Source organism: Acanthochromis polyacanthus, chromosome 9, assembly GCF_021347895.1.
Source record: "Acanthochromis polyacanthus isolate Apoly-LR-REF ecotype Palm Island chromosome 9, KAUST_Apoly_ChrSc, whole genome shotgun sequence".
NCBI classification, from domain to species: Eukaryota; Metazoa; Chordata; class Actinopteri; family Pomacentridae; genus Acanthochromis; species Acanthochromis polyacanthus.
Window position 1 is genome coordinate 14,976,291 of NC_067121.1, and position 27,329 is coordinate 15,003,619.

At 42.3% G+C, this 27,329-nt stretch overlaps 1 protein-coding gene across 2 annotated transcripts in view; it reads right to left on the reverse strand.

Moving 5' to 3' along the window:
- The window catches only part of skila (SKI-like proto-oncogene a), a 54,528-nt gene that overhangs the window by 25,765 nt on the left and 1,434 nt on the right, over positions 1–27,329 (reverse strand). For both annotated transcript variants that reach the window (XM_051953356.1, XM_051953355.1), the window contains exon 2: positions 24,374–25,650. In XM_051953356.1, coding sequence (XP_051809316.1) covers positions 24,374–25,495 — 1,122 coding nt within the window. In that variant the 5' untranslated portion in view covers positions 25,496–25,650. The remainder of the gene's footprint in view (positions 1–24,373; positions 25,651–27,329) is intronic.

Genomic DNA, 27,329 nt, shown 5'->3' on the forward strand with positions numbered 1-27,329 from the left:
TTATTGGAAAAACTCTTTAATGTCAAAGTGAAAACAGATTTCTATAAAGTAATGTTAATGAAAGAAAATTATATAAATGAAAATAATTGTTTGCATAATTATTCACCCCCTTCAAGTCAGTATTTAGTAGATGCACCTTTGGCTGCAATCACAGCAGTGAGTCTGTATGGATAGGTCTCAATCAGTCTTGCACATCTGCCCACTGCAATTTTGCTCCATTCTTCTTTGCAAAACTGCTCAAGCTCTGTCAGGTTGCGCGGGTATTGGGCATGAACAGCCCTTTTCAAGTCCACCCACAAATTCTCTATAGGATTGAGGTCTGGGCTTTGACTCGGCCACTCCAGAACATTTACCTGGTTCTTTTTTAACTATTCTTGTGTAGCTTTTGTAGTATGTTTTGGATCATTGTCTTGCTGGAAAATAAATCTTCTCCCAAGACGTAGTTCTCTTGCAGATGGACTTAAATGGACTTGCTCTTATATAGCGCTTTTCTACTCATCAGAGTACCCAAAGCGCTTTTACAACAATTGCTCCCATTCACCCAGACACACACACATTCACACACTAATGTGCAGGCTTCCGGGTGTGGAATTTCACGATGGAGAGAGTGTAGGCTTTGATTTCAATATACTATGAGGAATGGATAAGTTATTTGAATCATTGGGAAATGCGCATTATAGAGATTAGAGCAGACCAGCCGTCCAAAATAAGAACATCCTACACTCTCTCCATCGTGAAATTCCACACCTGGAAGTCGGTAAAGCGACCTCGGATGGAATAAAAACCTCTGATTGGCTGGGTGGGCAAAGCGTCTCCCTGACTGGCCGAAAAGTCTGTCAATCTCAGAGCATAGAATTTATACACAGATCGGATCATTTTGTAGTTTTGCACCAAATATCTCAGCGGGACCGGAAGTACGACTTCTGATTTGCACCTGTAGATTTCTGATTTGCACCTGTAGAAAACAGAGAATGTGTGACTCGTGGGGAGGATTCGAGTGGTTGTAAGTAGCAACTTGTGTTCGTGTGTTAGAGCAGTGGTTCTCAACCCTGTTCCTCAGGACCCCATGTCCTGCATGTTTTAGATGTTTCCCTGCTCCAACACACCTGACTCAAATGATCAGCTCGTCAACAGGCTTCTGCAGAGGCTTGATGACGAGCTGATCATTTGAATCAGGTGTGTTGGAGCAGGGAAGCATCTAAAACATGCAGGACATGGGGTCCTGAGGAACAGGGTTGAGAACCACTGTGTTAGAGGACACAGCTATTTTCGTGGTATATTATTTCACATACTTATTGCACAAGTTCACATTCAGATTTGCACATATTCAAATTCTCCCTTCAACTTCACTTCATACAATACAGGTGCACAAGTATGTTTTGCACTTAGTGTGCTGCAACAATAGGTGCAAAATGTGAGCGTGTCAGTGTTGAAATATGTGACTTGTAGAGAAGGATTTGCGCACCTGTAAATATGATTTGTGCACCTGTAAATGTGAATTGTGCACCTGTAAATGTGATTTGTGCACCTGTAATTACAATTTTGTGAGTGTGTATTTTTGTGTTGTATTTGTGGGAAGAAAAAAAATCGACACATACAAGAAATTACTTTACAAGTACACAACTCAGAGTCTGGGAAACCAGATTTGCTGATACACATACAAATTCAATGTACACAACTACAAATTCGATGTTACAGGTGCTCAAACATTTTGCACCTGAAATACCTTCATAGATTTCACTGAACTCCGGGGGACGTTCAGTGCCTTAGAAATTATTTTGTAACCATCCCCTGAATTGTACTTCTCAATAACCATTTCCCTGAGTTGCTTAGAGTGTTCTTCTGTCTTCATGGTGTAGTGGTAGCCAGGAATACTGATCAACCACTCTCTGGACCCTTCAGACACAGGTGTTTTACAACTCAATCACTTGAAACATACCCACACCACTCAGGTGATCTTCATTTCACTAATTGTGAGACTATTGGCAACAATTTGATGGACCTCTATTGAATTAGACCATTAAATTAAAAAGGGGGTGAATAATTATGCAAACAATTATTTTTATTTATATAATTTTCTTTTATTAACATTACTTTATAGAAATATGTTTTCACATTGACATTAAAGAGTTTTTTCCAATATTTTTTTTTGTTAAAAAAGCTAAATTTTATTGACCATGATTGATTTATGAAAGCAATAAAAGGGTAAAACATCAAAGGGGGTGAATACTTATGATAGGCACTGTACCCCTACATGCTTACTTTTCTGGAATGGACATGTCGAGAAAGTTCCTGCCACTCTTAACCCCTTACACTCCCCACACTCAAGCACACCAGCTCACCTACGACTTTGCTCAAACATTCTAAAGCTACTCTATGCTGCACAATGACAAGTTGTAGTACTGGAGTAATTCAACCATACGTGTCTGAGCTGGGAACCGATTTTGAAGAATAAAGATACAGAGAACTCCGCCCTGCAAGTAGACAGAATTGGTTCCTCAGGTTTGTTATGTATGAAACCCTGCATGCCTGGCTCCATGTTTTGTGACAGACATCAAAACACTGTAGTTTCATTCTTCATTCTTGAAAATGCAAGCAATTTCAGCTTAATCTCTGTCAACTAAAATCTTTTGGTTTTGGAATGTTTTTCAGACAAAACAACGTGAAGGAATCGATGTGTTCTCTGGAGAATTTTGATAGTCACTATTTTTTTTACACAAAGATATTACTTGATAATGCAAACAATCATTACTGCAAGGACTGGACAAAGACTGGTAGGTTCTCATCAGAGAACAGATTATTGACATTTTCAATAGTGGAAAACCCTGCCCAGGATATGAAACACAACTCAGTCACATGCACAACTAGTCTCACAAGCCCAATGGCAAATCTTATCTAGGACACAATAAAGGGTTCACAAGCCTTGGTTTGACCTTTCATCCCACAGGAAGCCTCTGTGAGAGTGTGTGTGTTATTAAAATCCCTTCTGTACCCTCATACACAAACATTGCTGAGTAGTCTTAACATCTGTTGAAACCTTGCCATCATTAGATGGGTATGAAAACTGAAACAAACCCCAAGCAAGCACCACTATCTAATTCAAGGGACAGAAACAGGAGTTCAAAAAACATAACTGTGCCACCCATCCTCCCTCTTCCTCCCTTTGCCTCTGAACCATTCATGTGCCTGGCATTCAGGAGGGGGAGGAGAACGTGAGGGATAGCAGAGTAATGCAGCTCATTCTCCTTTTTCCTCTCATAGGAGGAAGTAAACAGCCTTTATTTGGGTGCCTTTTCAGACAGGAGGGAGGAATAGAGGAACACACACATACAGAGACACTCACAGCGACAGCCAGTCACACCCTGTCTGTTTCTAAACCACATCCTGTACTGCTGCGCTCGTCAACTGTGTCAAAGATCAAACGAGAGATACATAGATATATACACTTCCTGGCTAAACAGTGCAACAACAAGATATTGAAATATTTGGGTGCCTGAATGTGAGACATTCCTTTTCATCTCATCAATGACACTTCTCGAAAGGACTGATCGATGCGACACTGCCTTCAGCTTACAACGAAGATCTGACATATACTGTACTAACTTTGTGCCTTCCTTTTAGGTCTGGTTTTGCTGGAGCCCAGTGCTACGGTGGTCCCACCTGGCCCCCCACACACAGACACCAGAGGCTTTTTGTATAGAGGTCTTAATCCAATAAACCATGGACTGGGAGCCACACTTTGTTTCAGCAGCCAAATCAATAACAACCCACAAGGGAACCAGGCAGCAAAATGGAGCAAGTTGAGGAATATACTTTTTGTTCATTTAAGTAGATGTTCTTTGATTAACTCAGCACTGTAAAATTAGATGACTAGGCTTTATTTTAAGTGAACATGTTCAGTTCTCGAGTAATCTGTGGTTACTTGTGCATAATTGATCAATAATTAAAACAAAGTCAGGTATATTTGTCACAAAGAGAGCATATTCATCAACTGCTTCAACAGGGATCATGTCTCCTGCTCAGACTGTTTAAAGTATTTGATCCTCCTCTTTTTATTTCTTACTGTATGTACCAAGAACAAGACTACTCAACTGTTTTTTTCCTTTTGCTTCAGCTTTGTAGAAAGAGATAAGCGGTAATAACACAGAGCAGGGCATAAATGCAAACAGGTCTGACAGGTGTACTGTTAGACAAACAGGTGACAGAGGGAAACAGGAAATAAAAAAAGAGGTCGGCAGACAGCCAAGACAAACAAGCAGACAGGCAGACAACATGTGACTGTGTCTGTTTGTTCCTTCCCCCAGACCCACACCTGTTCCTCCCTATTTCCAAACACAAAGACCAGAGCCAGACAAGCACAATGATAGGAATCAGCCAGACTAGTCATGCCTAAGTCACAAACACATACACACACAGGCAGATAAGGACATGTTCATTCCCAGCTTACTTTGGCTTCAGGCCTTGAGCACATTTTTGCACCACATGGGCACTCTGTCTAGACAGTCATCACATGCACGTCAAATGCACGCTTGGCTTTCCCCCTCCCTGCCAACGTGTTGAGCTCCTTCCTCCATAGCTACAGATCCAGTCAGGCATTTTACAATCCACACGCCACAGTTTTGATAGCTTAAACCAATGGGCCCCAGTGGAAAAACAGTTAATGGGAGTCTACAGTAGAAAAGCGAAAGTGAGGAATCTCCCTTGTATAAATGCACAATTTACTGTCCATCTGCTGTAGCTTTGTGGCAGACATGGGTTTACTTTGGAAACCAACAACAGCACTTTCTAGGATCCTTCACATAAAAGATGCTTCTTTAAGCTCTCTCGATCAATTTTTCAATTCATCTCTCTCTCTCTCCCTCTTCCATTTCTCATGTTTCACAGTCAAATCCCAGACGGCAGTTTCCAGTCTGTTCACAGCAGTACATGTAGAGGGCTGTAATAATGTTACCTCATGAATGGACAAGTTATCTGACTGGAATAGGTGGGATGCACAGACTAGGGTAATTCCCACCCCCACAACTCACATGAGTACACTGGCAATGACAGACTGTATATTAAAGATAGTAAAAGAAAACTATTACTGCTGAATTGTAAATTATTTATCTGATCTGACAGTCCAACACCAAAGAATACTTAATTTACTGTCATATAAGCAGGGACAGCTGGTATAAATGGGCTAACAGGGCTCAGTCCTCCCAGGCCAACACAAAAAAGATGACAAAATTATTTTTCAAATAACTTACAACAGATTGTTTTAAGTTTAGGTGAAAACAAAGGTAGCAACAGCACCAATCAGTCAAAAGAAAAACACAGAATATCTCTAAATGGGCTTATTTTTTACAGCCCCAGCAGATGCAGTCCGCTTTCATTCATTCATTCGTTCTTGTAAGTGATTGACAGGTGTCATGTCCCACCCCCATGATTTACTGATCATTCGGGCTAACTTCAGGCAGCCCACAGGCCACTGACTTTTGACCAATAGCAGCAAGTTAACACAGCGGTGGCTTTCATTCATTTCGTTCTTGTAAGTGATTGACAGGTCTCATGTCCCGCCTCCGTGAGTTACTGATCATTTGGGCTAACTTCAGTCAGCCCACAGGCCTTTGACGCAGCGAGATAAGGTTAAGCTATGGCGGGCGTTAGCATGAACAAGGTGGATTATTTGCTTTCATGTTCATTTTCCTCAATGTCTTTGGAGGAAAAGCTGGAAGTTAAAAGACTGGGATCACATCGGCCGTCGATGTGAGCTTCTTTTCAAATAAGATAGGCCCATGTTGACCTGTTAAAGGACTGTGACACATTGTTTTTGCTGAGGTCATCTGTTGTACTGAAGGCGTGTTTTGCACTACATGTCGCCAAACAGTTGTAATAAGACAGTTGCAGCAGGCTATCTGTGGGCAGTCGTTGCAGTTGGAACACGTTTTGTAGTGGTGTGTGTGGTGTGTGTGTGAGAGTGAGAGAGTGAGTGAGTGAGAGAGAGTGTTGATGTAGAGCACTAAAAAAGTATAGTGTACCTGTAATTGATGTAACTGTGTGTATCATAGGTGATGTTGCTTTTGCAGCTGTGTTTACCATTTAATCGGTATTATGCATTTGTTAGCCCACCCAACAAATTTCACCACCAGCCGCCACTGCATATAAGACTAACAAACCAGCAGATTTTGAGGCGCTTAACTAAGAGAAATCTCTGGCAATTTAAAAAGTTTATATTTGTTTTCACAAGGAAGATTGGAGAGTTTAAGACACCACCGTGAACAGCGTTAACTTCAGGTAGAAATTTGACACACACTATATGATGAATCGGTTAATAATGCCATATGTAATGGTTGCAGTCACAGCAGCAGTGATGAAACATGACTCAAAGGCAATCTGTGGTTGTACATCCTGCAGACATTGCATCAGAAGCAAGAAGTACAACTGAATTATGTCACACTTCAAATCATAAGCCTGCAGTACGATGATTAATACTCATGAACAGACAAAGTGTATTGCTAAATAATACAATTTTAGCTATAATCACATGGCTTTATGAGAAAAGAAATATGATTCATCTTCTCAAAGACAGACAGAGTACGCAGAGTGAGATGTAAGGTATCTGTGGTGTAATTTGGTTGTTCTTCTTGCTGCTGTGAGATAAAAATTGAACACAAACTCTGGGTTCATGACACATTCAAAACATTATAACAGCATGAAGGTTCTGACTCAAATTATGGCATTAGATCAGATTATTACAGGCATTACATGTCTGCATCAAGAGCATATAGTAATGTTTACCATGTCTGTATGTGCACATACTATACAAGGAAATGCATAAAGGAGAAGACTATTTAAATGCACATGTGCAGGTCACTGTCTCCAGCACAGCAGCTCAGTATGTGTGCTCCATTTTCCTTCCCCAGTGTCCTCTAGAACGTTAATTACCAAAACTGCTGAGTCTCACCTATGTCAGTCAACCAGGCCAAGAGATCGACACACACTCTCAGATCCACACAAGTACACAGACATCCCTTCAAATGATAGCTCCATCAAACAGCAATGTAGGAGGATGACGTAGTTTACCGCAAGCAAACTGTTGTGCACAAATACGCACACAGACATGAGCAGACACACTTCATGCTCCCAGGAGGAAACATCAACTGAGAATGAGGCTAGTGGGCCCTTGTCTAGTGGATGACTGTACTCGTCATCTGAGCTTCATCTGGGAGAGTGTGTCAGTGTGTGTGTGTGTGTGTGTGTGTGTGTGTGTGTGTGTGTGTGTGTGTGTGTTGTGATTTACCATCTTCATAAACCAAAAAAAGGAGAAACTCTCTCGAGAAGCTTGTTACCGGGAGATGCTGTTTGGAGATAGGTTACTGGTTCAAATCTGAAATTAGGAACAGGCATACTAGCACCAAAACACAGAACAGCTGCCTGGTTCTCCATAAAAGGCAACTTGGCTTTCTATTCGAATGGATGAAACAACTCGGAGTGCTTGGAGACAGAGAGGAGGGAGTGAGCTGCAGTGAGGATGAGCGTTGCTAAGCAGACTGAAAGCTGAGAGAGGCTGTCAGCAAGCCAGTAATGCACTGCTATCACTATGAAGAGAGAAAACACAAAATGGAGACACTGTCCGACCCTCTTTCCTTAGCAATAAATTACACCGCATTGGTTAAAATGCCTCAAAATACACACTAAAGCCTGCTTCTAACAGCCATTCCATAGCTCAGTGCACTTTATTATTACTCAGCCACTTATAACATTAATTCATAATCAGTGGTGATTTTAAGACTAGTCTAAAAAACTCTTAATTTTTGCTTGTCATCTCTAAAAACAAGTCTTGAGAAAAAAATAAGTTTCACAGTTAAATAGCTTTTTCAATGAGAGTTTTAAATGATTTACTGGGAGAGTTGGAGTTGCCCTCTGACTAAAACCCTTCTTTACTGGACCTCATATGTGGTCATACATTGATCGGCGGTTTGTTTACTTCTTCCCCAGCACAGGACGCTGCTTTGCTGTAATGTGGAATACTGCAGTTAATGTCAGTGCTTGGTTGGCCGTTGCTGTCTGCAACAAGGCCAGAGGGGGGAAAAGCAGGAATAAAGAAGCAGGGAAGGATGGGGAAAGAAAGAAAAGAGGTTAAGGACACTGGCCCATGATACAGTCACAGGGGTAACAAAGAGAAAGGTCCACCTGGCCAAAACGCCCCACGGGGTAAAATCTATCACTGTCACAAAGAGAGAGAGGCAGTTAAATCAAAACATGCCCAAGGTGCTCTGACTGTTCTGCAGGGAGCTCCAGTCGCATCCATATTACATTCAGGAGCTTGTTTGAAGCCTCTACTACTACTCTTTGCATGGGCAGCTTAGCTTTGCTGTCCAGGCCCCTTGGGCTCAACTGTCTCTCTCCCACACAAACACACACACACACGGTTTCAGTAATGTAAATTCATCAGCTACCATGACTCCAAGCTCTGGTTTTCAAAACAAGTCTCCGATGTCCATTCTCTCTACTTTCACAATGACTCTTGGACTACAAAGTTACATTAATCTTGCTGAATGTGAATTATGAAAAAAAACAAACTCTGACATGACATGAAACTTGCACACAGAAATAAACCAGCATTTGGCCTGAGGCAGCAATTAATTTCCATCATGTCTCCAATGAAATGAATACACCAAAGCCAATGACAGTTGAACTCTTAGTCACCTTGATAACCAGACTTCCTTCATTAATACGGATGATACAGTCAGTGGCCTTTTCTTAATATACGTTCTTGTCTGTACTTGCATTCTCGCGTAGTCATGAAACGTCATCAGTCGGAGATCAAGTACTGTTCCAATTCAAAGAACGCATTTGACCGAGAACGCATAAAGTACCCAGAAGTGTTCTTGCTCTGCCCACATTTATCGAGACTGCATCAGACCAGACTTGTGTGGACTTGGGGCAGCCAAATAACCCATAATGCATTTCACGCCGACCAACGGGAAAGGCCGAGGAGGAAATTTTAAGAGGTAACAGAAGTTTTTTGGGAATACTACTGTTACTATGACACAAAATGTAGTTTTCAGATTATTTCAGGTGAGAAAGTAGTTGTGTAAACATCAAATAGGTGGTCAATTTATCAAGATAAAGCCAGATTAAAAATTTATTGCAACGGTTTCGGAGATGTGAGCTTCTACATTAGACGGCTATGACTTTCCGGTCAGCGCTCACTGTAGCCACTGAGAGCAGCCTTATGTCGGCAAGACTTTTTGAAATCTCTCACTGCCTCTGACAGTTCTATAGCGGTTAAACGGCGATATTAGTAGTTTTATGTTTATCGAATGGTCACACTTTGTCCTCATGGTGTATTTTTTTTTATTGTTCAGAGAAAAATGGGCTTGAAAGAAGTTAAAGTTAATATTCATGACATAATATTGTTAATGTTTTACTGGATCGCTGACTTGTACTTCTGAATTACTGTCTTGTCTTCATTACCTGTAATACAACTTTGTTCTACTCTTATGACTGTTACTGTGCATGAAAAATAACATTGAAGCAGTATTTTATTCCAGGGACATCTGAAGAAACCCACATCCTCAATGACTGCTGGGAGACTCCACAGACAGAACATCAGCAGCTCCATCTTCAGCATCTGGACCAGCACAATGCTGTTCATGGAAACTGAAGGATAGATAATGCTGAAATGTATTTAAGTATTCTGCAACTAAATATTATTCAACTGTGTTCAAAAAATGAATTGAATTGTTGAAGCCAGAAGTAAATGTTCCTCTAACATCAGAACTGTTCGATGAGATGCTACTGATTTTTTAAAAGGTTTCTGTTTTATTACCTGACAGGCAGAAGAAGAGCTCACCTGTCGGAGCTCACTTGTGTTCAAGTTCTGAGTACAGTAGTTGACATTAAATATTCTCTCATTAATCAGTGATGATGAAGTGCAGTTCAGTCAATAATAAAACTGTAAATCATTTATCCCTGTTTATGAAGTGTCCTCGTGAAGGTTTAATACCTTTTCAGCAATCAGTTCCTGAAAAGTTTTTGTGGATCCACTGATAGACCTGAGACTCACAAACTACAGCTGTCAATAAATCAGCGGCTCTAAAACATTAAAAAAAAAAAAAGATTTATAACAATTTTCCAAACCTGAATATATATACACAGTAACTGTTTTAATATTAAAACGTGAACATGCAAGGCTGTGTTATTATTTCTATTCCATTTCATAGTTTTTCACGGTACAAATAACCGGAGCAGATGAACCGAGGTGGTGACGTCATCAAGTACACAGGTGTTCCAATTGCACTTTAGCCTTGACGTGTTCTTGCATTCTCGCAAGTCCGTACTTGCAAGAATGACTTGCAAGTCCATTCTCACCAAGTACGCAAGTACAGACTTGTATACTTAGAATTTAGAAACAGCCAGTGTCTGAGGCTAGCTTGACAACAGCCCAAGAAAAATGCAGTTGGGTTTGGTAAATCTCATTACGTTTTAGACAGAGCTCTAAGTGAACACACCTGGACGTAGATTAAGCAGACTGAGTGAGAGACCAGGACGGTGATAAATCTTTGTGTTGGCTCCACAGTGACGCTGATGAGCAGAGAGCAGACCACAGCAGGGATGGAGCACCATGACTCACACTGCAGAATAGGGTTGGCGTGGTGAGGGGAGGAAGTGGTCGGTGGTGTGTGTGTGTGTTAGTGTGTGTGTGTCTGGCTGCATTTCTTCATGTGTTGACCCTTTAATCGTACACTACAGATTGTGTCATCAGCACAGCATCTCATTCTGCTGTGTGAAATTGTGTGTCATTCTATCATTTGTATATTCAAAGATCATGCCAGCTTTTCTGTCATCACCTCTGACCCCGAAAAGACAAAACTTTAGATTTTTTTTAATTTAAAATTCCAACAGCAGCTTTGCCTCTTTTATGAGGCACACTGCTTTACAGAAGAAAAAAAATTAGGTCATTTGGTTGTCTGTCAACGGACAGAAAGGCAGCCTTGCCAAAATTCACCATGATTAGGCTGAAGGCTAGATTCCTTCCTTCAACATGAGTCACTCTTACGAAGAACCACTGATCTGGGATCAGGATGTGTCTCAGCCAGTACATTTTGATTGTGATGACAAAGAAAATGTCTGGAATAACAAAGTGCACTTGTCATCGGAACTGGTTAAACTGTAGCCAGACTGTAAACCTCAAGGCAATGCTGCACTCTTCAAAGGAAAAAGTCAAGGGCAGTAACTCCTTGAGGGCCAAGTCTCCCTGGCAGCAAGGCTGTTTTAATATGAGTAGCAGCGAAACCAGAAAAGGAGCTGGACACGCAAAGAATACATGCCACGTGCTCAACAAGAGTTACACACACAAGCACACACACCACTTTGTTGCTTGGGGACAGCTAAGGAAAGACTCATCTATTAGCTTGCATGCAAGGATGCTAAGCACACTCACCAGTTTCAACACATGCAACCCTTAAGGAGGCTTCCATAGCTAAAGTATATTCAAATAAAGATATGCAATATACATTGTCTGAAAGTTGTTTAGTAATTAATTGTACTTGGAGGTCAATGACTCAGAGAATTGTCTACTACTTAGTTAATACTGAGAAGAGTTGCAGTGGGGCTGCTCAGGATCCAAAGGGAAATCCAGATCCAGGAGTCCTCTATTTACAGGCTCTAGATGAGCTGGTATGGATCCCTGGGGGATATGAGGCAAAGACGACAGTATGTTTGCATGTGTATTTCTGCCTTAAGAAATATCAGGGAGATAGATGATTCCCATGAGTGGCATCATTGCAGGTGGGAAAAATGGTGAGATAAACACATCAGTGCTGACAAGGCAGAGACAGAAAGAGATAGAAAACTGGACGAAGCACAAAATGTCATTCACTCATGCAGCCCATTTCCCAGTTGCCAACTTTACAGCCTGGCCCTCAGCAACATCCCTCAGGCCCCTGGTGAGATAAGGATTTACAGGGTATACAGCTTTCCATCAGCACAAGAAGGAAACGGTTGGAGGGTGTTTGATGTTAGTGGAACAAAGGTTAGGCTGAAAATAAAGGACTTGCAGGGTGAAACACAACCTATCTAAGTTTATTGGGCTTGCACCTAACAGAGGCTTTCCTTTCTGCTTTCATTTGGCTGAAGGTCAAAGCTAGCAAGGGCCATGGCAGCACTAAACTTGGCCGCTACTGTGGGAAGTAAGCATGACAAAAGAACATGAACAACTAACTGAACAATGCCTGCAGAATTACTTCCATATGGAAATGACTAGCCATTACCAAAAGGCAAATAAATTACTAGAAAAGAGGAGAGATGGGGATTCATTTAATAGGGCGGCATTAGGGATGATAATTGATAAGAAATTATTGATGTCAATGCCATTATTGATGCCACTTATCGATTCAGTTCCTTATCGATTCTCTTATCAATGCCTGATAGGTTGTTGTATATGGAAAAAAAAGCAGATAATGTACGGCAATATGACTCGTATTGCCCCCCTTGCAGGAGAGCGCAGTCTCACAGTGATTACATTCAGCCTTTTCCTCGTTTCTCTTGAAAAAGTGAAACCATGCCCACGATCGCTTCTTCCACTCCATGGATGGTTCCCGCTGTGGGCTCTAATCTCGCGACAACTGCACCCACGCAACTGAATACGGCAGGTCTCGCGAGGCTTCTTCTTCTTCATTGGTTTTATGACGGTTGGCATCCATCACTTTGGTGCATTACTGCCCCATTCTCGCAACGAGGCTAGTGACAGAGTTCAGTTTGGAGAGACAGAACGTTTTTTATTTATTATTTTTTAAAAGAATGACATATGGGCAGCAGTGAATGTCCATAGGTCTTTATTCGCCCACCAGCTCTCTGGGTCCAACGTTTTAATGTATTAGTAACGTGTGTCGTGCATGGAAGCTAGCCATATCATGCTCGCTCTGAGATGGAAATGAGGGTGGCGTTCAGCTGACTGGGGTCTCCAGCAGAGAAAAAGGGGAATCGCAGATGTAGCACAGGTATGTATGTGAAGTGTGGCAGAGTGTAAGTCGTTTTTAGAGTTGTGGTTTGGAGGTTGTTAGTTGGGAAATTCGACGACAGAAATTGCAACAGCAGGATGAAGTGAAAGCAGTAAGGGCAGCGAAAGTGACGTCAAGGCATCGATAAGGGGAACCGGTTCTCAAAACGGCATTCGATTCCGGGAAATCGATCCATTTCTTATCGATGGCATCGAGGAACCGTTTCTCGATTATCATCCCTAGGCGGCATAGCTCAGTGGGTAGAGTGGCTGTCTCGCAACCAGAGGGTTGTGGTTCAATCCCTCGGCCCATCGTGCTCATGTCAAGGTGTCCCTGAGCAAGACACCTAACCCCTAATTGCTCCAGGGGTGCTGTACCGCGGCTGACCGTGCCGCTGGGGGGATAAGCGAAAATCAGAATTTCCCCTCGTGGGATTAATAAGGGATATAAAATAAAATATAAATAAATAAATAATGGTACAGGCTGACAATTTTTCGCTGATTTCCTTGTGTTTGCAACATGCATAACTGATCGATGTAGTGGCTGCGCTTAATGTGTTGTGGATTTGCCGGGTGGAAGCCAAGCAGGACTCGTGACACGCCTTTGATATCCTTTTTTTTTTCCCCTTTTTTTTTCCTTTATTGTGAAACCGTGTGAGAAACAATAACAACAACAGTGATATAGACAGTGAAAATACAATAAATGGAAATATATTTTTAAAAAAAAGAGAGACAGAAGTAGACAAATTCAAACAAACAGATCCAGCACAAAAAACAAACAAACAAAACAAAACAAAAACAAAAAACCTCCATTTGTCGATAAGTGGCAATTGTGTTTCAGTGATTCGATGTAAGTTAAATGACGAACAAGCAGTGAGGAGTGAGGGGCGATGCACCACCTATAATATAATATTAAAAATAATGCTATGATATAATACTAAGAAGAATAAAATAATAATAAGATATCAACCATAATAATAGTAATAGTGATAACATCAACGGTGAATATAATACAATAAGGTCTAGTGAAGAGACAAACTGATAGTATATAATATAATTTTTTTGGGATATACTATTAATAATAATATATAACAATACTATATATGTTGTAATAAAAAACAACGACCGAGCAATGAGTGGTGGGCGAGGGGGTAAATCAGGGAACCAGGGGGCGAGCAAATGACACCGCGCACCAGCCCGTGGCGGCACGCTCGGGCCCCTAACAAGAACAAGTGGGGCAGGGAGGCGAGTGAGAGCCCGCCCCCTCAACGTTCCCCCATTCTGCCAGTTTTTCCTCCCTGAGGAGGAAGATTGTTGTCTGAGAAAGGCTACAATTATTTATTTATTTTTATTATTATTAATATTTTTTTCAATTATTTATATATATATATATATATATTTTTTTTTTTAATAATTTTTTTTTTAATAATTTCTTTCTCTTTAGGGATGGGTGGGGGCGTGAGCCACCCCCCCGCCCCCCATCCAACCAGTCCCACCAGGGACACCGACATACCAACCGGGGGGGTACCCAGTCCACCCCCCACACACGCACCCCCATGCTCAGGTCATCGTCTCATCACCACAACACATAATTATATCTACTAGTTGTTATCATAATATTATCATATATAATAGAACAATAATAGTTAATAAAATAATAATAATCCAATAAAGAAAAAATAATAATAATAACAAAAGAATGAACTCAAATAGATAGTAAATATTTATACTTAAATAATCTATTTAGGTTAAAGAGAGAGTGATAGTGAAAATGATAGTGAAAATGATAACAAAAAGCCCCACAAAAGTTCAATATAATAAACATCCCACTAAGAATATAAGCTATGAAATAATTATAGCCTATAGTGGTATTACTAATCTTAAATAAACAAATACTTGAATAAATGGATGAATTAAAAATAAATAAATGAATAAGCGAATAAACAAAAATAAACAGATACATGAATAATACGTAAACAAATACAAAAATAGATACATAAATAAACAATGTAAATTATAGAAATGATATATATATATATATACATATACGTACACCTACACCCACATGCATATATGCATACACATAGGAAGTAGCAAATTAGTAGTAATAGTGCTAATAATAATAATAACATAAAGAATCCAATTAAACAAACACAATTAAACAATAAATGGATTAACTCAAATAGTATATGTTATTTATGCATAATATATCTATTGTATATTAATTAAATTAGATGTGAAACATAAGTAAAAATCCCTTTACAGTGCATCCCATTAAGAATATAAATTATAAAGTAATAATAACATAGAGTGGCATTTCTAATTTTTAATGAATACTTGAATAAGTGGATGAGTAGTAGTAAATGAATAACTAAATAAATCGATAATATACCCTATATAGCCTATGTATGTGATAATAATACTAAGTTCATAATAATATTAAGGCAGAAGTAATGAAATGGATGTAAAAGCAGCAAAATCAGAGGTTAGAAATGGGGTATGACATTTGGAGGATCAGGGGAATTGGCTCTCAGGTGGTTGATATCATAATATTAAACACATGATAGTGAAAATGATGGTAATAGTAAATGATAAGAAAGTTCAAGAGTGAAGGTGGTTGAGAAGAGGGGTCCAAACAGAGAGGGGTTCTACGGCTGAGGTATGGATGTGCATGGGTGAACGTTCCAAGGTGGTGTGGTCTATAAGTAAGTTTTTCCAGTGTGTGGTGTTTGTTTTGCTCCTACTTTTCCAGTTGATGAGGATGGTTTTCTTGGCGATAGTTAGGGCTGTAAGGAGTAGTTTGCTGTTGGATTTGTTGAGGTTTATGACTGACACATCACCAAGTAAACAGAGTGAGGGGGACATGGGGATGTGGCAGCCCATCATGGTGGAAAGTGATTTTGTAACCTCATTCCAGAAGTGTTGAATTGGAGTGCAGTGCCAGAAGGCGTGAAGGTAGGTGTCTGGTGATTTTTGAGTGCAGTGAATACAAATTTCTGAGGTGAATCCCATTTTAAACATTTTCTGTCCCGTGAGGTGTGTTCTGTGAAGTATTTTGTATTGGATTAATTGAAGGTTGGCATTTCGTGACATTGACGCCTTTGATATCCTGTGTTTCTCTCCTTGTCTGGGAGACTGGTAGCCGAGCCGCGCTAGACCCAGGTCTGAAGACGCAAGGGTCTAGGAACTCTCGACAGGGAGGGAGGAGGGCTAAAAGGTTGTCTTTCAAATCACTCTGCAGCAATTGGGTAGGTATACTACCAATCAGTGCAACAAATAGGCTGACGTAGTTCCTAGAGCACCGGAAATCAGAGGATGCGGGAGTTCGGTGAAGCCTTATTTATACAGTCAATGGGTGAAGCTCAAGTATATTACAGACAGTGCCGTCCTTTGGTTATCTTTCAAGTTGAATTTTAGCTTCAAATCTTTAAGGGCTGTGGTCAAAGCCGAGTCGAAAGATAACTGTTTATTGTGCGCAGCCATCTTCTTGTCTGTCCTTGTTTCTATGGTTGTTGTTTCTGGTTGTTTCTGTCAGAATCGTCGCGCCTCTGTCGTCACTTAGTTACACCCGCCTTCTGACTCTACACTTCATGGTGATTTGTCGGCCAGTTTTAGCATCCAACCTCGAGGCTTACCGAGGGTAACTAGACCGACCCTGGCAGAGGATTAAATTCGTTGCCGTGGGTTGTCTAGGCTAAGAGACTGGGGCTGTGGGAGAAAATATGGGAGAGGGAATCCAAGTGCTGTATGGTGTGTATGTATATGTGCGAGTGTGAGCGTGTCTATAAGGTACTCCTATGGAAAGAGCCGTCTCTGGGTTTCTCCATTTATATCTTCATTAATCACCGTTCCCACTGGGAAGGCGGCATCGAAGAGTCTTTCAAATGCAAACACACTTTCTCTGCATACACACAACATGCACGGCAGTCTCCCACAGACCCTTTACAGTATACTTCCCATTATACCCTTCCCCCAGCACACACAACCTGCTCGTCTGACTGTCTCCCAGGGAGACCAGACAGTGGACAGTTAATCTTCTCATCAACACATCGATCAATTAATACCAAGACTCCTCATTATTCCTTCCTCATGCAAAACAACCCAGGCAAGCAAGTCAGATGTGTTACGATCCAAGCCACTTTCTCTTCTTAGAGTCCTGTTTGAACTCGCAGCCCATTATTTATCCCACTCTTCCACTTGTACTTGCTCTCAAGCAACAAACTGGTCCGACACCCTGAGGGGGAGATTCAGAGCATAGTGAAAATGCAAACAGGCTGTCAGTCCAGAGCGCTTTTAAAGCCCACAGGACATTTCGCTGGGAGGAGCTAAGCCAGTTTGTTTAGTCTATGAGACTGTTGGCAGACGTGGCAGAGGCTCCACTGTATCTGGACAGACCTATCTGTGCTACTGAGGGTGGGTCACATCGGTTCCATAGCAGCACATTATGCTATTCTTCTGGTGGTGAGTTGGGGAAAAGAGTCCAAGCCGAGGAAACAGTCTAAAATAACTAGCTGCAGCTGGAGTGGGAAATTATCACCAGCCAACCAATGGTACATTTTTATATGTGTGGCTGTAGTGAACAGGATAGAATTGGTGCACAACTATTCTAACAGGTAAAATGAAGTGTGGCCGAGGCCTACAACCGTGTGAAAGCCAAAACTTGAAAAGATTCTTATCTATTTAAGAAAAAGATTGAGAAGTAACGACTTTGGCGTTCCCCCAGTGCACTGCAATGCTGTTATGGAATGGTGATACTGGCACTGACCTGATGGTGGCATACCAGAGGCCCCTCGACTCAGTCCCTCCTACCTCATGGGACCCTATTTAGCCTTTTACAACAGGCAGCAAACACTGTTGGCCGAGGCACAGCTTGTGGGAACACAGACAGTCTCCCATACCCAACTATGTACAGGCATGATGTACTCTAGGTTACTCTGGGTCAGCAGTCTAAGAAATGACTGTGTATTCAGTATAATTACTCAGAATAATTGTTCTTTGGAAAATGCACAGACAGACATAGAAATATGTGTATGGGTGTCTTGGGTTGGAGTGAGTGCAAAGAAGAGTGTTAGCTGGGGATATACGAGCTAGAAGCATGTGATTGGTCAACCAAGAGGGCTGTTACAGGCTAGATTTGTAGTTCAGCTCAGGTCTTGGGGAGGTTAATTTTCAACTGGGGAAACAAGAGCTGAGGCCCATGTGACTTTTAACAAGCTAATGGCTGTCTGAAAGTCCTGTTTCATGGAAGACAACTGAAGTGTGGAGCAATTTGTGACTCACACAGCATCCAAACCCACCTATATCGACTTTAGCCTCTCATCTTTACTTCTCTTCTCCACCCTTGTCTCATTTGAGCAAGTGCCTCCCCCAGGAATTGAATGTTTTTGACCACAGATAGCCTGTTTGTGTCAATCCGACACCACATCAGCTTGTCTGAGTTACAAAAATTAAGGCAGGCGACAGCAGATGGTTAACTTAGGAGACTTGTGCACATGTCTGAACACAGACAGGAATTTATGTAACACTGGCTGTGGCCCCTATAACCGACTCTTTTTTTCTCACTCTTCATCTACATCCTCCTTCCTCCCTCTTGGTCTGTCTCCTCCTCTATTCGGTGTCTGTGTCACCCGACAACTCGCCACTTTCATCAAGGTCGGAGACCTGATCAATAGCCACTGGCCTTTCCTCTCATCCGCCTCGCAGACACACACACACAAGTGGTCTTATTGCTTATGTAACGATCGACTTTATCGGGTCATTTGGCTGCTTACTTTGTTACTGTGCACTGATTGGGGCCTGGGGAGCACTGACTGCTCATAGATATGTGTGGGCAACAGCAGAATTGTCTGAGTTAGATGAAGGGGATTACGGTGAGCAAAAGGATGGCAATATGAGGACCATACCGAGGGTCATAAGTCAAGATGTGCGAGGGCATGAACTCAAGAGAAGCAGGCAGATTGAAGATGGATCATGAAGGGGTAGATGAAGGAGGAAGCCGTAGCAAAGGCAGCACAGTGAATGATTAGCGTGCTTGCCAGAATCCAATTAGACATAGCCCAAGAGAATGACAGACAAACAGACAGACAGACAGAGCAGACAGCTCAGGAGACAGCCAGAGAATGCAGCTGCACTGGTCTGTGGTAATGAAGTCACTGGTTTCGAAATAGCAAATAGAGGAAGCCAGAGAGATGCAGCTGTCTGCTGTCTGTGCCGCAGCGACTGTGTCAGCACAGCCAGGGAGACAGACAGAGGAAGGCTGTTCTCTCCGTCTGACACTTCTGACTCTGGGCCAGCATAATGCTACAAATAAGGCTGAGGCAAATGAGGAACATACAGCTATGCTCGCTATGGTGGAGTCGTGCTTGCTGGAGTTCAGAAACATGTCTAGAAAATCAGTTTATAGCTTTCCTTAGTTTGAAACAGCAGTTTGACATACATTTTGTATTGCTTGTATTTATCATTTTAAATTAAACTCAAATTTACCACAAAGTTCCACAGAGTTGTATAATGCTGCTTACATGTTAAACTCTATCAATCTTTTTCTGGTAATTTGTTTTGTAATACACTGCTTTGTTAAACCTGCCTGATGACATGAAATGTAGTTTTACAAACTAGTAACTAGTGGTTGTGATCATCAAATCTAAATTTCTGCTACTTCCCGTCTTCTCAGAAAAAATGACAACACATTGTGTCTCAGTAGTAAGTAAATGCATCTGTCACAACCCCTGAAGGCAAAATGAACTCATTGTCCTTTAAGAACTAAAGTAACTCCTGTGCAAAGGCTTCAACTTTTTGCTGTCTGTTGGTGGCAGCTGTCTAGCAAAGTCTATTTACACAGCAGGGATCAGTAGATAGGGAAGCAGTGCCTCCAGGCACAAGGCACCATTTATGGAGTGCAAGGTCTGGAGTTTTTAACTGCACCTTCTCAAACCAAACACTCCGAACAGGAAATGGGACGAGTAGCCATTGGAGAAAGTGGGCAAAACAAAAACTTCCAGAAGTCTCCCCTTGTTTGTATCTCTTCTCTTCTAGGAGGTCCCAGAGTGCTCTGGTAAAACTATGAACTGCTTGTAAATGTGCACATTGACGCTGTGTGTAAATAAGGGCCACTGGGAAAACAGTCTGCGTTCAGGGTTAGACAAACACAAAAAGGCGAGCCTGGCTGGTCTTCCACTACCATCCACAGGGATGAGGAAAGTATGAGTCATACAGCCAGTGCAGTGGAGGCGGCTGGACACAGAGTCTGGAGGATGTTCAGGGTGAGAGGCACATCCGTCTGCCTCACTTCCTGTTCAGTCAAACACACACTTTCACTACACAAATACACAAACTGAGAGTGGTTGGACTTGGAGGGGAACCCCTGTGTCCTCAATGAGTGAAGCAGGACACTGCAACGTCACATTGTTTTCTGGCCACTGACCTTTCACACAAACGTACATCTGCTCGGAAGGAAGGTAAAGTAGCATCCTCTTGTAATGTCAAAATCACCTGCTTCCTGCAGACTCCCATGCAGTTATCTTTCCAGGAATTTGTGTCTTTGTGTGTGTCTACTACATAAATTTAGCCGTTACATAAAATTTCACTGCCACAAATTGACTTGATAATGCAGTCAAGTGTCTACAAATAACAGACCGAGATAAAATCTAGTCACTACCAACGAGGTAAAAAAGAAACAACAGAATGGAAAAAACACAGACTGAGAAATCAGCCCACAGTAAGAAGACAGCACCTGAAACTATGGTGAGACAGAGGCTCCAGAGAGCTTGGCAGAGTGTGAGACAGAGAGAGACAAAGATGTGTCACACTAACCTCCAGTTAGCAGCTCATTACACACTAACACAGAGTGGCTATGTCTCACACATGAAAACACACATTTTCAACAGGGACTATAAGACTCGTCATCCACCTTCACATTAGACATGTTTTGGTACATGTGTTGTCTGTGCTGATGTTTGCTTAGCTCTGTGTGTGTGTGTGCATGCGTACGTGTAAATAGAATGTCTGTGCCTCTGAGAAAGAATGTCTGTGTTTTCCAAAATGCATACCTTTAACCAAAGCAAAGGACGATAAGAAAGACAGTTGGGAACAGGCGGACAGGAATGTGGAATGTGGTCAGGATGCTGGATGACACAGCCGAGAGTATTTCTGGGTACATTCAAACACCAAGTTAACCAGAAAGGGGAAAAGCAAATAATTTCCCTTTCTAACATACATCAACAGTTTTGTGTGCATCTTGTGTTTTCAAAATGTGCATTCTCACTCCCGCAGACACTCTGCATGCACACTTCAGCCTTAATACTCCATAGTCTTACACCACCTACCACACTATGGACATTGAAAAATAATTCTTGACATCAAGAGTTGTTCTAGTGCAGTACTCACTTTTTTATTAACTTAATCAAAAATCTATCTGCACTTAGGGTTCCAGGGCTCCAGACTGCGACTAAATGGTCACATTTTGCGACCAAAATTTGAGCGAGCGCGAGTAAACTTTTCATCTACACGCGCATGTGCGACCAGTAAATTTGCCGATTTCTTTTTAAATTATTATTGAATATTTTTTGTTACTGACAAACGTCTGCTCCACACTTTAGCCCAGTAGACAGTTATGCACAAATGAGCTGTTTGCCAACCAACATTAACTCCAAAAGAAGAAGACAGGAGTCGAACACCAAAGAAGAAGAAGGCGGCAGGCGGGCCCAGGCGGGCCAATGTGTGTGAGAGCAAGGGGCGAATGACGGTGACGCTTCTGATGTTTCACAAAGCCTTTATTTACGTTCAGCCTTATTTTTAACACAAATTCAGCTTCCCTCCTTTCTTGTCTCCATTCCAGCTGCTTCTAAGTTTAGACACATCCTTTGCTAGACAGCAAAAGCCTGGAACCGTTTTCTTTCATCTTTACTTGAATTTTTGGACTTTTCGGCAGTGTCTTCGTCATGTCAAGAAACATCTTTTTAGAGAAGCACTTCCTGTGCAGCTGGAATGGTGACAAAATAAAACCCCGTAGCATTAAAAATACGCCTTCAAAATAAAAGCCTGGAGAGAACGGTTATTTTAACACTAGCAAAACAAAGGCTAGCAAAAAGTGATGAATTGATCAGCACACCTTTATATGAGTAATTTACACGTGATTTGGTATAAATACATAACGTGCCCATGCATAACACATGCCTGTGCTCAACACAAGGTCATTTTTATCAAAGTTTTCATCTGTCGGAAATTATACATCAACTGAGCAGCCTTGCTGGAGTACTGCGCTCTTTGAGTGCTTTTCTTGTTATGTTGTGTCAATTGCTGCACTATAAAATGTGAATTGAAAACAAAGTTTCTGCTTTTATTGTGCAAGTATTTATCAGTAATACAGTGAAAATGAGAGGAAAGGTGAATATTTATTTTGCAAGTCGATTTTGGTGTGTGCCCCAAAAATTTCTGCTTGCGCTCCTAAAATTTTAAGTTAGGGGCCACTGTGCTCCTAGGAAAAAACGTTAGTCTGGAGCCCTGGGTTCTGAGTGTGAATATGCCACACCAAACAGACAAAAACACAGCCCCACTTTCATCCAGACAACAATGCAAAATGGGCGGTCCACTGCGGTCAAAGTGAGGTCATGGCACATAAACCAGTAAATGGCAGGGAAAAAAATTCAAGCCTTTCCCCTGCTGAATGCTGACTTTTCAATAGGCTTGTTGCCCTTGTGGCTTTCATATTGCAATGACATGATTTTTTTTTTCCACATAGCAAGAGTAGAAAGAATCAGCAAAATCATCCTCTTTGGAAGACTGCAACATTCTGGCCTTCAGTGGTAACTAATTGTAATAAAAATGAAGTAATTTCAATTTCGGACTTGACTTGTCTGAAGGCAAAGGGGTCACTAACACTGTCTATGTTCCAGCTCTAGCTTGGACTACATCAAAACATTTTCATATTTCAAGAAGCATTTCTGCTTTGTTGAAGTTGTTAAGCAATTCTTCACAGGATCTATAAAACAATGTCCTGCCTGGGGCTGAGTACCGAACTTCGGTTCTTTAATGGCACCGACCGAAATGTTTCGGTAGTAATGAGTATCAAAATAAGCCTCGTCTTTTGATTCCATGTTCCGGTACTTATCACGTGATTATGATAAAGCAAACCTGTGATTGGCTGTAACATTACACGTGATTGCGGCAAGCAGGAAAAAAAAACATGCTGTGGCGCGCCTCCCCCATTCACAGACAGGTTTCACGTTAGGTACAGTGACTTTACTGCAGTTGTGTAGCGTGTCGTCGAAGTGGGAAAAGATGCCTCTGAGGTCTAAAACGTGGCTCTACTTTTGTAAAATGGACGCCAATAGTGCGCGGTGCAGTATATGTCAAAGCGGGTGGTAAACTCCATCTAAGGCTAAATACCGGCACGAGACCGATAGTCGACAAGTACCTTAAGGGAAAGTTGAAAAGAACTTTGAAGAGAGAGTTCAAGAGGGCGTGAAACCGTTAAGAGGTAAACGGGTGGGGTCTGCGCAGTCTGCCCGGGGGATTCAACTCGGTCGGCCAGGAAGGGTCCGGGGGCGAAGGTGGCTCAGTATGTACCGAACTGTACATTGCTTGCAAATGTTCTTTTGCACTGGAAATCACTGGAAAATTAAACTCAAGATGTGAAAAGTAATGTGTAATGCAATTTTCATTCTGTTAGAGTATATATTGTAAAACTGGTATCGAAAAAAGTATTGTTTAGGAACCAGTATCGAAGTGAAAGTATCAGTATTGGAAACTTTTAGATTTATACCCAGCCCTTGTCCTGCCAGCCAAAATGTCTTGAGTTTTGGATGGCAATAGCTGTGTAGGAATGTACAGCAAAACAAATTACAGTTATCCCTGGGCAAGCTACAAAAATAGGTTTATTTGTTAATAAAAATGAATCAGAACCAACCTTTGCTATGTTTTTCAAATAGTGTAGTTTGAGAGTCTCTTGACTTGGAGTCTCCTGAGCCTCCTATACTGGCCTTTTGTTCAGTAGCATTCCCACTGACCTCCACATGACCTAAGGGGACAAATGATGCACTTCCTCTTCAGCTGTAGCCAGCTGGTCTAACTTCGTCTGAGCAGACCTGGCCAGACAGATGTCACCACCTGTCTCAGGCCTCAGACATACACACTAGGTCAACACTGGTTTAAGAAAACACCAGCTGTAAGGTAGTCTAATCAAACCTGTCGAATACACAAAACATGGTACTGGACCTTTACAGAAAGGGAGTGCAAGCTAGTTAGCCAGTTATGGTGACTTTAAAATCACATTATCTAACATAATAAACTTAATATTTGGCTTACTAGTGGAATGATGATGAATGAGATTAGATAACCTGTGAAAAAGCAAGCAGAAACTCAGCTAACAAGTGTCATAAGAAGTGTACTTACTTTGTCTAGCGATCTCTTAAGCTGGTAGTGGAACTTCTCTTTGACCTCGTCCAGCAGCTGCTTGAGCTTGGGCTCCTCGGGGGTCCCCTGATACTTCCTGGCAAGCTGCAGGTAGCAGGGCCACTTGGCTGAGTCAAAGCCCCAGTGGCAGGTCCGCTTATCAGGTGACTTGTGTGAATGCATGACAAACTTCTGTGGTGAAAAGAGCAACTGGCATTCAACACACTGGATGCAGGGCGCCTCAGGCTGGGTGTAGAACTGGGGCACAAAGAGACCATGGCACTTTCCCAAACACTGGTGCTCCACCTGGAATGCGGCTTCACTCTCCTTCAGCAGGCCCTGGGCCGACAGCTTACCAATGGGGTCGGCTGGCAAGGCTGCCCCAGGACGCAGCAGAGAGTTGCACAGCCGTTGTGCATCCGTCAGTGTAATGAGGCCACAGGAAGGTGCATTGAACGGCAGAATGCCCAGCACCTTGAGGATGTGCAGCTGCTCAGCATCACAACGTGAACAGTAGACGTAGAGCTCATCACACACAGTGTTGATCTGCTGTAGTGAAAAGTCACGGAGCACAGAGTTGAGCACCTGGGGCAGGCAGAGCCGCTTCTCACCCCCAACAACAAAGCAGGAGATGGACTCTCCTTCCAGCAGAGAGTGGGTGAGTTCAGTGGAGCTGTCACAGGGAACCAGCAGAGGGCCCCCTCCCAAAACAGGAGGGGAGGGCAGGGGGGGCATGCCAGCAGGAGAATGCTCGTGGCCTGTGCGGGCTGAGAAGGCAGCCGGGCCCCCAAGGGAGCTCTGGCTGCTGAGGGTGAATTGGGCTAGTGTATGTTTGAGCCCAGGGCTCAGGTCCAGGGCTTTAGCAGAGCCCACCATGTGAAGTTCAGCCCGGCCCTCCACATCCATGTCAGATTCATGGTGGAAATCCTCAGGCTGCTCTCTCTTTACCTTGGGAGTTTTGGGGAGGGAATCCAAGCTGCGACGCTTCAGGTTGATCTCCGCTATCACTCGCTTCTTGATGGGTGCATCTTCCAGTCGCTCTCTGAACAGCCGCTTCATGTTGCCCTTGAATGAGGTCAAGTCTTTGAAAGGGGTCTTCAAACTGGTCTGGGTGCTGGCCATACTTAAGCACAAGGTTTTTACTGTTTCTGTCTGCTGACCAAGTTCTTGTATTCCTCTGAGTCTTTTTTCCTCCTTAAGTCTTTTCAAATGACACAAATCTTCTGGTAGTTAAACACATGCATGATGGTTACTGAAGTTTTCAATGTTCTGATCCACTGCCTAGAAAACAGATGTAGCAGAAAAAAATAACAATTAGTCCCCATCTAAACTATACGTAATTAATTACTATCCTAGTGAAAGATAAACAAAAACTTTATCTAAAAATACTGTGGGGCATGGAATACCCATAAGGAGTTTAAATGCTTTATGCTGTCCCTGGCGGGGTCTGAAGAGGTCAGTAACTGTTTACATGGACCATTAACCAAATGGCCATTACCATACTTCACACAAACACAAGGTTTTTTCAGCACTTGTAATTGAACCCCAGAGGAAATTTGCATCAACCAAAGGTTTCGAAGAAAACTTTTGCAGCGCGAAGTGAGAACCAGACATGACAACCGAATTCTACCGCACCCTGCCCCTCTCCCGGTACACTGTTAATGTAAGGTGGATACACAATGGTCAAAAACATTTCACTTTGCAAATGAAAGTGTCCTTTCCAGCCTTACTGTGTCTTTCCCCAGATCTGCTTACCCCACGTTGACCCTATCAGCTCCATGAAAAACAATTGATAAAACCGTTAACAGCGTTCGTCCTCTTTTTTCAGTCCTTTCACAACTTGACATACAACGCAGTGGAAAGCAGTTTCCCCCTCCTCTAGTTTTACTAACCTTCAGAAGATAAACAACACTAAGCTGTTACATCCAATTTAAAACGCAGTGTAGTTGATCATGGCTACTGCTGCAATATGACACCAAGGCACGACAGATTCAATGCACTCCAGCTTTAGTCATCTTCTTTAAGGTGTTACAAAAATGTTCTGTGAGTGCGCCAAATTGAAATTTCTGCTTGTCAAAACGGCAAAGACTCTCACTCGGTTAATTGACCACACGTAATGGATTTTTTCGCTTTTGCAAAAATTCAGCATCCCGTCGTTTTTCTCCTTCTACTGCTGCGGTGCGAACCTCAGGCTTGATTCCGAAGCGGGTTGAGATTTGTGGGCGTTTTAACGGCAAATCCCACCGTAGGCCGACTGAGGAAAAAAATATACGTACTGCAAAATCATATCAGCGACCAATAACTGAGGGTCTACAGGGAACCACCTTCCTTCTCCTGAGCTTGCTGGGGACTCCAGTTTGGCTGCCAAAACCTCCAACCATATCGGTCAAACATCACAAATACCCGCAGTGCTTTGCTAAAGAGGGACATACTGTTATTTCTCGTTTGCCTTGCAGCCATTAATTACACAGGTTTCTTAATGTCACCCTACTCCTGGATATCCTTTTTTTCTGCAAGGACACCGCTTATGACGCTACCGCTATCTCTCTGCGTCCCCAGCTATCTACCCTCCTCCTAGCCAGTCTGCAGCCTGTACCTCGCCTCCTCTGGCTCGGCGCTGGTATGCAGACAGAGATGGTAATGACATTCACTGTCTACACTATCGTCTGGTCTAGGAAGGCACTGCGGTCAGCCGCTACGCACACACCGATTTAGTGAGGGCACGGCGGGGTTTACAGCCGCGGCGTGCCCTCATACCCAACACGGACAGACGGCTTTGACCTGTCCGATAAACCGACAGTCAAATCACTTCAAATCAGGCATTACGCATTCTGCATTTGAGGATGATAAGATTTAAACCCGTAGATAAGATTATGTTTAAAGTGAGCGTGTAGAAATGTGCGTATTTTTGTAGAAATGGGTGAAGGATCACTAGTCTGATTTTAATATTAATTGC